Here is a 15,002-nt window from a genome sequence, read left to right on the forward strand (position 1 = left end):
TTGTGCCAGTTCACTCCCACTTCCCTCCCACTGCCTCCCAGTATATCCCAGTTTCCTCCCACTACATCCCATTACATCCCAGTACATCCCAGTTCCCTCCCAGTACATCCCAGGTCCCTCCCAGTACATCCCATGTCCCTCCCAGTACTGGGAGGGAACTGGGATGTACTGGGAGGCACTACAATGTGCTGAGATGGCCTGGCATGTACCGTGTAGGAAGTAGGATGTACAGGCTTGGACTTGGATGTAGTGGGTGGAACTGGGAGGAAATTGGGAAGTACCAGGATCTACTGGGATATACTGGGAGGGAACTGGGAGGGAACTGGGATGTACTGTGAGGAAACTGGGATGTACTGCGATGTACTGGGAGGGAACTGGGATGTACTGGGATGGACTGGATGGAAATGGAATGGACTGGGAGGGAACGGGGATGTACTGGGATGTAGTGGGAGGGAACTGGGATGTACCGGGAGGAAACTGGGATGTGCCAGTTCACTCCCACTTCCCTCCCACTGCCTCCCAGTATATCCCAGTTTCCTCTCACTACAGCCAGTACATCCCAGTACATCCCAGTTCCCTCCCAGTACATCCCAGTACATCCCAGTTCCCACCCAATACATCCCAGTTCCCTCCCATTACATCCCAGTACATCCCAGGTCCCTCCCAGTACATCCCAGTTCCCTCCCAGTACATCCCAGTACATCCCAGTACTGGGAGGGAACTGGGATGTACTGGGAGGCACTACAATGTGCTGGGATGGCCTGGCATGTACCGTGTAGGAAGTAGGATGTACAGGCTTGGACTTGGATGTACTAGGTGGAACTGGGAGGAAATTGGGAAGTACCAGGATCTACTGGGATATACTGGGAGGGAACTGGGAGGGAACTGGGATGTACTGTGAGGAAACTGGGATGTACTGCGATGTACTGGGAGGGAACTGGGATGTACTGGGATGGACTGGATGGAAATGGAATGGACTGGGAGGGAACTGGGATGTACTGTAGGGAACTGGAATGGACTGGGAGGGAACTGGGATATACTGGGAGGGAACGGGGATGTACTGGGATGTAGTGGGAGGGAACTGGGATGTACTGGGAGGGAACTGGGATGTGCCAGTTCACTCCCACTTCCCTCCCACTGCCTCCCAGTATACCCCAGTTTCCTCCCACTACATCCCAGTACATCCCAGTACATCCCAGTTCCCTCCCACTACATCCCAGTACATCCCAGTACACTCCAGTTCCTTCCCAGGACATCCCACTACATCCCCGTTCCATCCCAGTACATGCCAGTCCCCTTACAGTTCATCCCCGTACATCCCAATTCCCTCCCGGTTCACTCCCACTTCTTTCCCTGTGCCTCCCAATACATCCCAGTTCCCTCCCATTACATCCCAGTACATCCCAGTTCCCTCCCAGTACATCCCAGGTCCCTCCCAGTACATCCCAGGTCCCTCCCAGTACTGGGAGGGACCTGGGATGTACTGGGAGGCACTACAATGTGCTGGGATGGCCTGGGATGTACCGTGTAGGAAGTAGGATGTACAGGCTTGGACTTGGATGTAGTGGGTGGAAGTGGGAGGAAATTGGGAAGTACCAGGATCTACTGGGATATACTGGGAGGGAACTGGGAGGGAACTGGGATGTACTGTGAGGAAACTGGGATGTACTGCGATGTACTGGGAGGGAACTGGGATGTACTGGGATGGACTGGATGGAAATGGAATGGACTGGGAGGGAACTGGGATGTACTGGAGGGAACTGGAATGGACTGGGAGGGAACTGGGATATACTGGGAGGGAACGGGGATGTACTGGGATGTAGTGGGAGGGAACTGGGATGTACTGGGAGGGAACTGGGATGTGCCAGTTCACTCCCACTTCCCTCCCACTGCCTCCCAGTATATCCCAGTTTCCTCCCACTACATCCCAGTACATCCCAGTACATCCCAGTTCCCTCCCAGTACATCCCCGTACATCCAATTCCCTCCCAGTTCACTCACACTTCTTTCCCTGTGCCTCCCAATACATCCCAGTTCCCTCCCAGTACATCCCAGTACATCCCAGGTCCCTCCCAGTACATCCCAGGTCCCTCCCATTACATCCCAGTTGCCTCCCAGTACTGGGAGGGAACTGGGATGTACTGGGAGGCACTACAATGTGCTGGGATGGCCTGGGATGTGCTGTGGAGGAACTAGGATGTACAGGCTTGGACTTGGATGTAGAGGGTGGAACTGGGAGGAACTGGGAGTAAATTGGGATGTAGTGGGAGGAAACTGGGATGTCCTGGGATGGACTGGGAGGGATATGGGATGTACTGGGAGGGAACTGGATAGTACTGGGATGTACTGGGATGTACTGGAGGGAACTGGAATGGACAGGGAGGGAACTGGGATATACTGGGAGGGAACTGGGATGTACTGGGATGTAGTGGGAGGGAACTGGGATGTACTGGGAGGGAACTGGGTTGTGCCAGTTCACTCCCACTTCCCTCCCACTGCCTCCCAGTATATCCCAGTTTCCTCCCACTACATCCCAGTACATCCCAGTACATCCCAGTTCCCTCCCACTACATCCCAGTACATCCCAGTACACTCCAGTTCCTTCCCAGGACATCCCACTACATCCCCGTTCCATCCCAGTACATGCCAGTTCCCTCACAGTTCATCCCCGTACATCCCAATTCCCTCCCGGTTCACTCCCACTTCTTTCCCTGTGCCTCCCAATACATCCCAGTTCCCTCCCATTACATCCCAGTACATCCCAGTTCCCTCCCAGTACATCCCAGGTCCCTCCCAGTACATCCCAGGTCCCTCCCAGTACTGGGAGGGACCTGGGATGTACTGGGAGGCACTACAATGTGCTGGGATGGCCTGGGATGTACCGTGTAGGAAGTAGGATGTACAGGCTTCGACTTGGATGTAGTGGGTGGAACTGGGAGGAAATTGGGAAGTACCAGGATCTACTGGGATATACTGGGAGGGAACTGGGAGGGAACTGGGATGTACTGTGAGGAAACTGGGATGTACTGCGATGTACTGGGAGGGAACTGGGATGTACTGGGATGGACTGGATGGAAATGGAATGGACTGGGAGGGAACGGGGATGTACTGGGATGTAGTGGGAGGGAACTGGGATGTACTGGGAGGGAACTGGGATGTGCCAGTTCACTCCCACTTCCCTCCCACTGTCTCCCAGTATATCCCAGTTTCCTCTCATTACATCCCAGTACATCACAGTACATCCCAGTTCCCTCCCAGTACATCCCAGTACATCCCAGTTCCCTCCCAGTACATCCCAGGTCCCTCCCAGTACTGGGAGGGAACTGGTATGTACTGGGAGGCACTACAATGTGCTGGGATGGCCTGGGATGTACCGTGTAGGAACTAGGATGTACAGGCTTGGACTTGGATGTACTAGGTGGAAGTGGGAGGAAATTGGGAAGTACCAGGATCTACTGGGATATACTGGGAGGGAACTGGGAGGGAACTGGGATGTACTGTGAGGAAACTGGGATGTACTGCGATGTACTGGGAGGGAACTGGGATGTACTGGGATGGACTGGATGGAAATGGAATGGACTGGGAGGGAACGGGGATGTACTGGGATGTAGTGGGAGGGAACTGGGATGTACTGGGAGGAAACTGGGATGTGCCAGTTCACTCCCACTTCCCTCCCACTGCCTCCCAGTATATCCCAGTTTCCTCTCACTACAGCCAGTACATCCCAGTACATCCCAGTTCCCTCCCAGTACATCCCAGTACATCCCAGTTCCCACCCAATACATCCCAGTTCCCTCCCATTACATCCCAGTACATCCCAGGTCCCTCCCAGTACATCCCAGTTCCCTCCCAGTACATCCCAGTACATCCCAGTACTGGGAGGGAACTGGGATGTACTGGGAGGCACTACAATGTGCTGGGATGGCCTGGCATGTACCGTGTAGGACCTAGGATGTACAGGCTTGGACTTGGATGTACTAGGTGGAACTGGGAGGAAATTGGGAAGTACCAGGATCTACTGGGATATACTGGGAGGGAACTGGGAGGGAACTGGGATGTACTGTGAGGAAACTGGGATGTACTGCGATGTACTGGGAGGGAACTGGGATGTACTGGGATGTACTGGATGGAAATGGAATGGACTGGGAGGGAACTGGGATGTACTGGGAGGCACTACAATGTGCTGGGATGGCCTGGGATGTGCTGTGGAGGAACTAGGATGTACAGGCTTGGACTTGGATGTAGAGGGTGGAACTGGGAGGAACTGGGAGTAAATTGGGATGTAGTGGGAGGAAACTGGGATGTCCTGGGATGGACTGGGAGGGATATGGGATGTACTGGGAGGGAACTGGATAGTACTGGGATGTACTGGGATGTACTGGAGGGAACTGGAATGGACAGGGAGGGAACTGGGATATACTGGGAGGGAACTGGGATGTACTGGGATGTAGTGGGAGGGAACTGGGATGTACTGGGAGGGAACTGGGTTGTGCCAGTTCACTCCCACTTCCCTCCCACTGCCTCCCAGTATATCCCAGTTTCCTCCCACTACATCCCAGTACATCCCAGTACATCCCAGTTTCCTCCCACTACATCCCAGTACATCCCAGTACACTCCAGTTCCTTCCCAGGACATCCCACTACATCCCCGTTCCATCCCAGTACATGCCAGTTCCCTCACAGTTCATCCCCGTACATCCCAATTCCCTCCCGGTTCACTCCCACTTCTTTCCCTGTGCCTCCCAATACATCCCAGTTCCCTCCCATTACAGCCCAGTACATCCCAGTTCCCTCCCAGTACATCCCAGGTCCCTCCCAGTACATCCCAGGTCCCTCCCAGTACTGGGAGGGAACTGGTATGTACTGGGAGGCACTACAATGTGCTGGGATGGCCTGGCATGTACCGTGTAGGAACTAGGATGTACAGGCTTGGACTTGGATGTACTAGGTGGAAGTGGGAGGAAATTGGGAAGTACCAGGATCTACTGGGATATACTGGGAGGGAACTGGGAGGGAACTGGGATGTACTGTGAGGAAACTGGGATGTACTGCGATGTACTGGGAGGGAACTGGGATGTACTGGGATGGACTGGATGGAAATGGAATGGACTGGGAGGGAACGGGGATGTACTGGGATGTAGTGGGAGGGAACTGGGATGTACTGGGAGGGAACTGGGATGTGCCAGTTCACTCCCACTTCCCTCCCACTGTCTCCCAGTATATCCCAGTTTCCTCTCATTACATCCCAGTACATCACAGTACATCCCAGTTCCCTCCCAGTACATCCCAGTACATCCCAGTTCCCTCCCAGTACATCCCAGGTCCCTCCCAGTACTGGGAGGGAACTGGGATGTACTGGGAGGCACTACAATGTGCTGGGATGGCCTGGCATGTACCGTGTAGGAAGTAGGATGTACAGGCTTGGACTTGGATGTACTAGGTGGAAGTGGGAGGAAATTGGGAAGTACCAGGATCTACTGGGATATACTGGGAGGGAACTGGGAGGGAACTGGGATGTACTGTGAGGAAACTGGGATGTACTGCGATGTACTGGGAGGGAACTGGGATGTACTGGGATGTACTGGATGGAAATGGAATGGACTGGGAGGGAACTGGGATGTACTGTAGGGAACTGGATTGGACTGGGAGGGAATTGGGATATACTGGGAGGGAACTGGGATGTACTGGGATGTAGTGGGAGGGAACTGGGATGTACTGGGAGGGAACTGGGATGTGCCAGTTCACTCCCACTTCCCTCCCACTGCCTCCCAGTATACCCCAGTTTCCTCCCACTACATCCCAGTACATCCCAGTACATCCCAGTTCCCTCCCACTACATCCCAGTACATCCCAGTACACTCCAGTTCCTTCCCAGGACATCCCACTACATCCCCGTTCCATCCCAGTACATGCCAGTTCCCTCACAGTTCATCCCCGTACATCCCAATTCCCTCCCGGTTCACTCCCACTTCTTTCCCTGTGCCTCCCAATACATCCCAGTTCCCTCCCAGTACATCCCAGTACATCCCAGTTCCCTCCCAGTACATCCCAGGTCCCTCCCAGTACATCCCAGTTCCCTCCCAGTACTGGGAGGGAACTGGGATGTACTGGGAGGCACTACAATGTGCTGGGATGGCCTGGGATGTGCTGTGGAGGAACTAGGATGTACAGGCTTGGACTTGGATGTAGAGGGTGGAACTGGGAGGAACTGGGAGTAAATTGGGATGTAGTGGGAGGAAACTGGGATGTCCTGGGATGGACTGGGAGGGATATGGGATGTACTGGGAGGGAACTGGATAGTACTGGGATGTACTGGGATGTACTGGAGGGAACTGGAATGGACAGGGAGGGAACTGGGATATACTGGGAGGGAACTGGGATGTACTGGGATGTAGTGGGAGGGAACTGGGATGTACTGGGAGGGAACTGGGTTGTGCCAGTTCACTCCCACTTCCCTCCCACTGCCTCCCAGTATATCCCAGTTTCCTCCCACTACATCCCAGTACATCCCAGTACATCCCAGTTTCCTCCCACTACATCCCAGTACACTCCAGTTCCTTCCCAGGACATCCCACTACATCCCCGTTCCATCCCAGTACATGCCAGTTCCCTCACAGTTCATCCCCGTACATCCCAATTCCCTCCCGGTTCACTCCCACTTCTTTCCCTGTGCCTCCCAATACATCCCAGTTCCCTCCCTTTACATCCCAGTACATCCCAGTTCCCTCCCAGTACATCCCAGGTCCCTCCCAGTACATCCCAGGTCCCTCCCAGTACTGGGAGGGAACTGGGATGTACTGGGAGGCACTACAATGTGATGGGATGGCCTGGCATGTACCGTGTAGGAAGTAGGATGTACAGGCTTGGACTTGGATGTAGTGGGTGGAAGTGGGAGGAAATTGGGAAGTACCAGGATCTACTGGGATATACTGGGAGGGAACTGGGAGGGAACTGGGATGTACTGTGAGGAAACTGGGATGTACTGCGATGTACTGGGAGGGAACTGGGATGTACTGGGATGGACTGGATGGAAATGGAATGGACTGGGAGGGAACGGGGATGTACTGGGATGTAGTGGGAGGGAACTGGGATGTACTGGGAGGAAACTGGGATGTGCCAGTTCACTCCCACTTCCCTCCCACTGCCTCCCAGTATATCCCAGTTTCCTCTCACTACAGCCAGTACATCCCAGTACATCCCAGTTCCCTCCCAGTACATCCCAGTACATCCCAGTTCCCACCCAATACATCCCAGTTCCCTCCCATTACATCCCAGTACATCCCAGGTCCCTCCCAGTACATCCCAGTTCCCTCCCAGTACATCCCAGTACATCCCAGTACTGGGAGGGAACTGGGATGTACTGGGAGGCACTACAATGTGCTGGGATGGCCTGGCATGTACCGTGTAGGAAGTAGGATGTACAGGCTTGGACTTGGATGTACTAGGTGGAACTGGGAGGAAATTGGGAAGTACCAGGATCTACTGGGATATACTGGGAGGGAACTGGGAGGGAACTGGGATGTACTGTGAGGAAACTGGGATGTACTGCGATGTACTGGGAGGGAACTGGGATGTACTGGGATGTACTGGATGGAAATGGAATGGACTGGGAGGGAACTGGGATGTACTGTAGGGAACTGGATTGGACTGGGAGGGAATTGGGATATACTGGGAGGGAACTGGGATGTACTGGGATGTAGTGGGAGGGAACTGGGATGTACTGGGAGGGAACTGGGATGTGCCAGTTCACTCCCACTTCCCTCCCACTGTCTCCCAGTATACCCCAGTTTCCTCCCACTACATCCCAGTACATCCCAGTACATCCCAGTTCCCTCCCACTACATCCCAGTACATCCCAGTACACTCCAGTTCCTTCCCAGGACATCCCACTACATCCCCGTTCCATCCCAGTACATGCCAGTCCCCTTACAGTTCATCCCCGTACATCCCAATTCCCTCCCGGTTCACTCCCACTTCTTTCCCTGTGCCTCCCAATACATCCCAGTTCCCTCCCAGTACATCCCAGTACATCCCAGTTCCCTCCCAGTACATCCCAGGTCCCTCCCAGTACATCCCAGTTCCCTCCCAGTACTGGGAGGGAACTGGGATGTACTGGGAGGCACTACAATGTGCTGGGATGGCCTGGGATGTGCTGTGGAGGAACTAGGATGTACAGGCTTGGACTTGGATGTAGAGGGTGGAACTGGGAGGAACTGGGAGTAAATTGGGATGTAGTGGGAGGAAACTGGGATGTCCTGGGATGGACTGGGAGGGATATGGGATGTACTGGGAGGGAACTGGATAGTACTGGGATGTACTGGGATGTACTGGAGGGAACTGGAATGGACAGGGAGGGAACTGGGATATACTGGGAGGGAACTGGGATGTACTGGGATGTAGTGGGAGGGAACTGGGATGTACTGGGAGGGAACTGGGTTGTGCCAGTTCACTCCCACTTCCCTCCCACTGCCTCCCAGTATATCCCAGTTTCCTCCCACTACATCCCAGTACATCCCAGTACATCCCAGTTTCCTCCCACTACATCCCAGTACATCCCAGTACACTCCAGTTCCTTCCCAGGACATCCCACTACATCCCCGTTCCATCCCAGTACATGCCAGTTCCCTCACAGTTCATCCCCGTACATCCCAATTCCCTCCCGGTTCACTCCCACTTCTTTCCCTGTGCCTCCCAATACATCCCAGTTCCCTCCCATTACATCCCAGTACATCCCAGTTCCCTCCCAGTACATCCCAGGTCCCTCCCAGTACATACCAGGTCCCTCCCAGTACTGGGAGGGAACTGGGATGTACTGGGAGGCACTACAATGTGCTGGGATGGCCTGGCATGTACCGTGTAGGAAGTAGGATGTACAGGCTTGGACTTGGATGTAGTGGGTGGAACTGGGAGGAAATTGGGAGGTACCAGGATCTACTGGGATATACTGGGAGGGAACTGGGAGGGAACTGGGATGTACTGTGAGGAAACTGGGATGTACTGCGATGTACTGGGAGGGAACTGGGATGTACTGGGATGGACTGGATGGAAATGGAATGGACTGGGAGGGAACGGGGATGTACTGGGATGTAGTGGGAGGGAACTGGGATGTACTGGGAGGGAACTGGTATGTACTGGGAGGCACTACAATGTGCTGGGATGGCCTGGCATGTACCGTGTAGGAAGTAGGATGTACAGGCTTGGACTTGGATGTAGTGGGTGGAAGTGGGAGGAAATTGGGAAGTACCAGGATCTACTGGGATATACTGGGAGGGAACTGGGAGGGAACTGGGATGTACTGTGAGGAAACTGGGATGTACTGCGATGTACTGGGAGGGAACTGGGATGTACTGGGATGGACTGGATGGAAATGGAATGGACTGGGAGGGAACTGGGATGTACTGGAGGGAACTGGAATGGACTGGGAGGGAACTGGGATATACTGGGAGGGAACGGGGATGTACTGGGATGTAGTGGGAGGGAACTGGGATGTACTGGGAGGGAACTGGGATGTGCCAGTTCACTCCCACTTCCCTCCCACTGCCTCCCAGTATATCCCAGTTTCCTCCCACTACATCCCAGTACATCCCAGTACATCCCAGTACATCCCAGTTCCCTCCCAGTACATCCCAGCTCCCTCCCAGTACATACCAGGTCCCTCCCAGTACTGGGAGGGAACTGGGATGTACTGGGAGGCACTACAATGTGCTGGGATGGCCTGGCATGTACCGTGTAGGAAGTAGGATGTACAGGCTTGGACTTGGATGTAGTGGGTGGAACTGGGAGGAAATTGGGAAGTACCAGGATCTACTGGGATATACTGGGAGGGAACTGGGAGGGAACTGGGATGTACTGTGAGGAAACTGGGATGTACTGCGATGTACTGGGAGGGAACTGGGATGTACTGGGATGGACTGGATGGAAATGGAATGGACTGGGAGGGAACTGGGATATACTAGGAGGGAACTGGGATGTACTGGGAGGGAACTGGGATGTCCCAGTTCACTCCCACTTCCCTCCCAATACGTCACAGTACATTCCAGTTCCGTACCAGTACATCCCAGAACCCCCGCTGCCATGAGCAGGGACACCTTCCACCCGATCAGGTGGGAGGGAGGGGAGACGAGGTATTGGGGGAGTGGCAGGGCGGTGTTGGTGGGTGGCAGTGGGGGTACGGCAGGGATGTGGAGGAGATGGGGGGAGTAGGGGTGGTGTGCTTTCAGGGTTGGTTGGGCAGGAGGGGATGTCGTAGGTTTGCTGGTATCTGCTGTGTTGGTTTCTGTTTCCATGAAAAGCTGTTCCTGCAAATGTCTGTGTGCCTGCGTGGGACGGGGAGGGAGCACAGGGGCCACCGGGAAAGGGCACCCAAGGGCTACAGAAGCCCTGCTGAGCCCCAAAGGGCACCAAGACACAGCCAGGGCTGACTCAGTGCCCACAGGGCAGGCAATGGCAGGGGAGAGCACGGACACAGGCTTCCCCAGGCAAAGCAGCCCTTTGGTGGGGGAGCCACGACAGACAGCTCCTTGCAGGACTCACGGACACAGCCCCACGCAGAAAGCAGCACGGGGCCCCTGGGACAGGGACACGGCTCGGGGGCTGGGGAGGGCACAGACACGCCCCAACAAGGCCTGTGAGGCCTCCGTCTTGAGCACGACCAGTGTCCCCTCCAGCAGGGACAGGGCTCGCTGCAAAGGCCCTCAAAGCCAATCAAGACAATCACACCCTTCCTCACTCCCACCTCACTCAGCTCCAGAGACCGGCTTTGCCTCCCTCACCCACCAAAATAACCCAAATCACCCCCAGAATGGCGAGGGAGGGAGCTGCAGGCCAGCCAGGGAACCCCCTCCCCTTCTCTGCCTCCACCGTGGGCAGCTGCAACACCAAATAGGATGGGGGGAGGTTTGGGGGTGAGAGGGTTTGGGAATAATTAAAAACCTCACTGCAGCAGCCAGAAAGTGCCTGGAAGATTCATCCCTCTTTATTGCCTATTTCCCATCCGAGATCCACAACGTGGGCCAGTGCAGCCAACGACGACTTCGGGGAGCCACCTCAGCTTTGCGGGTAGGGCTTGCAGAAGGTGCGGGGTGAGGTCCCGTCAGAGCAGCCCCCAGCACCGGCAGTCGTAGGGGATAAGCCCCTTCCTTTGAGCAGTCTCAGTGATGCCGCTGGGGTGCTGGGAGCCCCTCTGGAGCCTGCACAGGGGCGCTCTCGGTGCCACCAGCATGGTATGGCGCAGCTCCCGGGGTCGCTGCTGCTCAGCATCTCGTCTCACATGCTGACCTGCTCCGAGCATCGTCATCAACCGATAACTACCGTCCCCTGCACCAGCTGCACCACCACTGCCCGCAGCTCTCAGGGCTCACACAGAGTTATTCTGATCGAGTGAAGTGGAAACAAAAAGAAAGAAAAATCCCCAAACCCAAAGGTAGATGAGCCTCAGTGCCGGAGGGTGAGCTTTCCTCTCCCCATGCTGCTGCTGAAGCCCTTGGTGCCATCAGGAACATTGGGAGGCGAAGCACCCCACCCCGCAGGCCAAGGGGCTCAGGCACCCGATTTCCTGCCAGGGAATTTCTGGGAGGAGGTGTGGCATGCAGAGCAGGCCTGCTGCCCCAGGGTGCCCAGGTATCCACCCCGCTCCGCTCCCCCAGCCGCAGCCGTGGGGCCGCTCCGTGCTGGAGCGGAAGCAGTGGCAGCCACCGGTGCCCAAGCCCATCCCGAGTGGGGGGAAGACTGTCCTGGTGAGGAGCGATCTTGTAAAGGTGTTGCTAAAGTCCCTGGGCTGGAAGGCGCTGCATGGGCAGGTGGGTGCCGAGGGGTCCGTGTTCAGGAGCAGAGACAGTGACACTGGAGCATTGCCGGACTCCAGAGAGCGGTAGAGCAGGGAGCCCCCAATGCCATAGGGGAAGATGGTGGCCGCCGCCTGCACCTTCCAATCCCAGTGGTGGCCCAGCTTCTTCGCCACCTCCCTCTTGTTCTGAGGTTCCTTCTTGGAGACCTTCCAGCAGAGCCAGACCACCCTGATGCTCTCACCGCACCGGTGGCTTCGGCGGCCGAGGTGCTCAAAGGCCCTGCGGGCGCTCCCCAGCCTATCATACTCCACCAGGGCACAGCGCTTTCTCAGCAGCTCGGGGAAGAGCGACGTGTATTTCCGCACATGCGAGGGCAGCTTGCGGCCCGGCCGCAGGATGTGGATGGATACAATGGCACCAAAGGGGCTGAACATACTCACGATGGTCTCGATGAAGTTATTCTGGACCGGCAGCAGCTCCCAGGCCAGCAGCAGTTTGCTGGGGGAGAAGCTCCGCAGGGACTCGGGCAGGGGGACCCGCCGCCTCACTTTGGTGCCCTCCTTGTTCACTTCCAGCAGCTCCGAGAACTGCAGGGCGTAGCGTGTGAGCCGCCAGTCACGCGTCAGGTATTTCACCTGTGGGAGAAAGGGAGCCACTGCGTCCCCATGAGCGTCCCCAGGCAGGGACCACCCTCAATCCATCATCCAGGCAGGCTGAAGTCACGGCAAGGCACCATCCCCCTTTCACATGAGCAGATGCGGGTCTGCAGCAGGTGGTCTCCAGTGCCCCTGGATTGCAGCAACAAGCTGCCGCTTCCCAGTACCTCACACCACCAGCACCTCACTGCGCTTTTTCGGTTAAGGGATGGTCTCTCCCAAAGCAGCGCGGGGGGACAACCGGCAGAAGAGGCAAATCCAGCCCTGAGGACTGTTCACTGCTTCCCCAGCCACCCTCCCTGGTTGCAGAACTGCTGCAGCACATTGAGGGCAGGGAGCAGAGCCCAGCTCTGCACCACCAGCACTTCCCTGGGACACAGACAGCCTGAGGGGAGCCTGGACCTCCCCACACACCCCTCCAGAGACAGACAGAGCACACCCAGACACCCTCCACCCAAAGGCCCTTTCCCACCCCGGCTGGCAGGTGCCATGGACTGCCTACCTTCTTGAAGGATGTCAGCAGTTTGATGCTGACAAAGCCCATCTTCTTCTTTTGGACATGTTTCAGAAGGAAAGCATCCTTGGACAGGTTCTCATCAGAAAAGTAGAACTCCACCTGGGACACAATCCTGCGGACCAGCTGCGGGTCGGGGGTGGAGGAGCTGCAGTCCAACAGATCAGCCCCACAGACATCGCTTACATCAGAGAAGCTCCTGGCAGAGCAGCAGAGACAGGGGTGTGAGCTGGTGGCCTTTAGGACGCACAGCACTGCCTGGTCTCAGCTACAACAGTGCAGACGGCAGAGACACCACAGAGACCCAGGGCCATCAGCTACAGGGGAGCAACGCCAGCCTGCACCCCGCGTGCCTCCCGATGCTGGGAGCACCAGTGCCAGACCGTGAACCCCAATCCATCCCAGACAAGGGACACATTCCCTTGGGGACAAACACGAGGCAAGAGCAGGGCTCAGCCCCCCCACTCATCCCAGCGGCCACGTACCCGTTGAAGCTTCTTAAGAAGTCCTCCTGGCTGAGCAGGGCGAGCGAGCGGCTCTGCAGTGGAAGGAGATGCCACGCCGGGAAGGAACTCCTTTGTTCCAGCTGAGGGGTGCTGCAGCTGGGCTGGGAACCGAGCCCTGAGGCCACCCCGGAACTACCCAATGACATTGTCCTTCACCTGGGACATTACAAAGGAGAAGCACAGTGGTAGGAGGCTTCCCAACTGCAGCCAGCCCCAGGGCAGAGCCCTGCTCTGGGCTGCAGCCCCCAGCCCAGGGATGGGGGAAGCAGAGGCAGCTCGTTGCTGTGCCCTTACCTGCTTAGCAGTGCTGAGAAAGGCAGAGAGAGCTGGCTTTACCTCCTAGAGACCTGCAAGCAGCAGGCCCCAAACCTCCCCTCCTCCAAACTAAGGCTCCTAAAAGACAAAGTGAAATGAAGAAAGGTAAAACCCTTAGAGCACCCAAGCTGCTGGCTTATAAAGGCAGCCACTCAGAATGAGCTCCAGCAGGCAGTTATGGGCCTGCCCCCTCTGAGACCCACCAGGCTCCAGGTGAAACCTGTCTGCTGGTTAAACAGCCCCAGCTCAGCCCCGGGAGCAGCCATGATTGCTAAGCCAGGCCAGGTGGGCAGGGGAGGGGCAGAGCCACTGGTACCGGTACCGGTACCCAGTGGTGCCCGGTGGTGCCCAGCAGGGTGGTGAACTGCTGCCATGAGGCATCTTGATCTGTGCCTCAGTTTCTCTGTCTTGTGCAGAGACAGTAACAGTGACATGGAGGTGGAAGGAGGGTTGAGTCACGGGGAACTCTTTGGGCTCCTGGTGCTGCCAGAGTGACAGGCAAAGGTCTTTCTTCCTGCAGCACTATTCCTCATCCCAAGGAGAGGGAGCAGAAGAGCCCCAAGAATGGGCTGAAGCCCAGGGAAGGGCACAGGCCCCCTGGGAGGGGGTGACACTGTGGGGCAGGATGGCCCATAGCTTCAGTATGAGATGGGGAAGGAGGCCCGGGATGAAACTCATCCTTGATGCTTGACCCGCCACCATGGGCAGCGTGGAGATGGGGACACGGCTGTCAGAGCAGCGGGGGCTTGGGCAGGCAGGGTGGCCGTGCCAGGCCGGGGGCGATGCCAGGGCACGGTGGGCTGCCCAGGCGGCCGAGAACCGGAGCTGCCCATCTGTGCAGGCATGGAGTTTAGCCGATGTTGCTCTGTGCCCTGTGGCCACAAGGACCAGCCAAGGGCTCGCCACGCGTCCACCCTGAGCTCTCAGAACAACCTGTCACCAGACTGGCAGCACCTCCCATGCGGGCAGCCTGGTCCCCGGCTGCAGCACTGCAGTCTCCCCTGCCCAAACACCCTGCCCCAGCCATGCAGGGCTGCTGCCGATGAATCCCCGGGCTGTGCCGCACTCTCCGGCTCAAAGCTCGTCCTTCTGGGATGAGTCCTGGGGACCGGCAATGCTGAACCTCTTCTGGGGTGTCACAAGCCCCCCGTTTTCCCTGGGGGCGGTGCACTTGCTGTCACCCCCGTACCACCTCCTGCCCCTCTCTGCTGGTTGGGAAGCGTGT

The 15,002-nt window shown here is 56.7% G+C and overlaps 1 protein-coding gene across 1 annotated transcript; it reads right to left on the reverse strand.

Moving 5' to 3' along the window:
* Positions 1-11,092: 11,092 nt before the first annotated feature.
* Positions 11,093-13,608, reverse strand: LOC135316447 (la-related protein 6-like). Its single transcript, XM_064469895.1, has 4 exons — positions 13,442-13,608; positions 12,945-13,155; positions 11,854-12,421; positions 11,093-11,277 (listed from the first exon to the last, which is right to left on the reverse strand). The coding sequence occupies exons 1-4, from the start codon at positions 13,606-13,608 to the stop codon at positions 11,093-11,095; spliced, it is 1,131 nt and encodes a 376-aa protein (XP_064325965.1).
* Positions 13,609-15,002: the final 1,394 nt, after the last annotated feature.

Source organism: Phalacrocorax carbo, chromosome 19 (assembly GCF_963921805.1).
Source record: "Phalacrocorax carbo chromosome 19, bPhaCar2.1, whole genome shotgun sequence".
Lineage (NCBI taxonomy): Eukaryota > Metazoa > Chordata > Aves > Suliformes > Phalacrocoracidae > Phalacrocorax > Phalacrocorax carbo.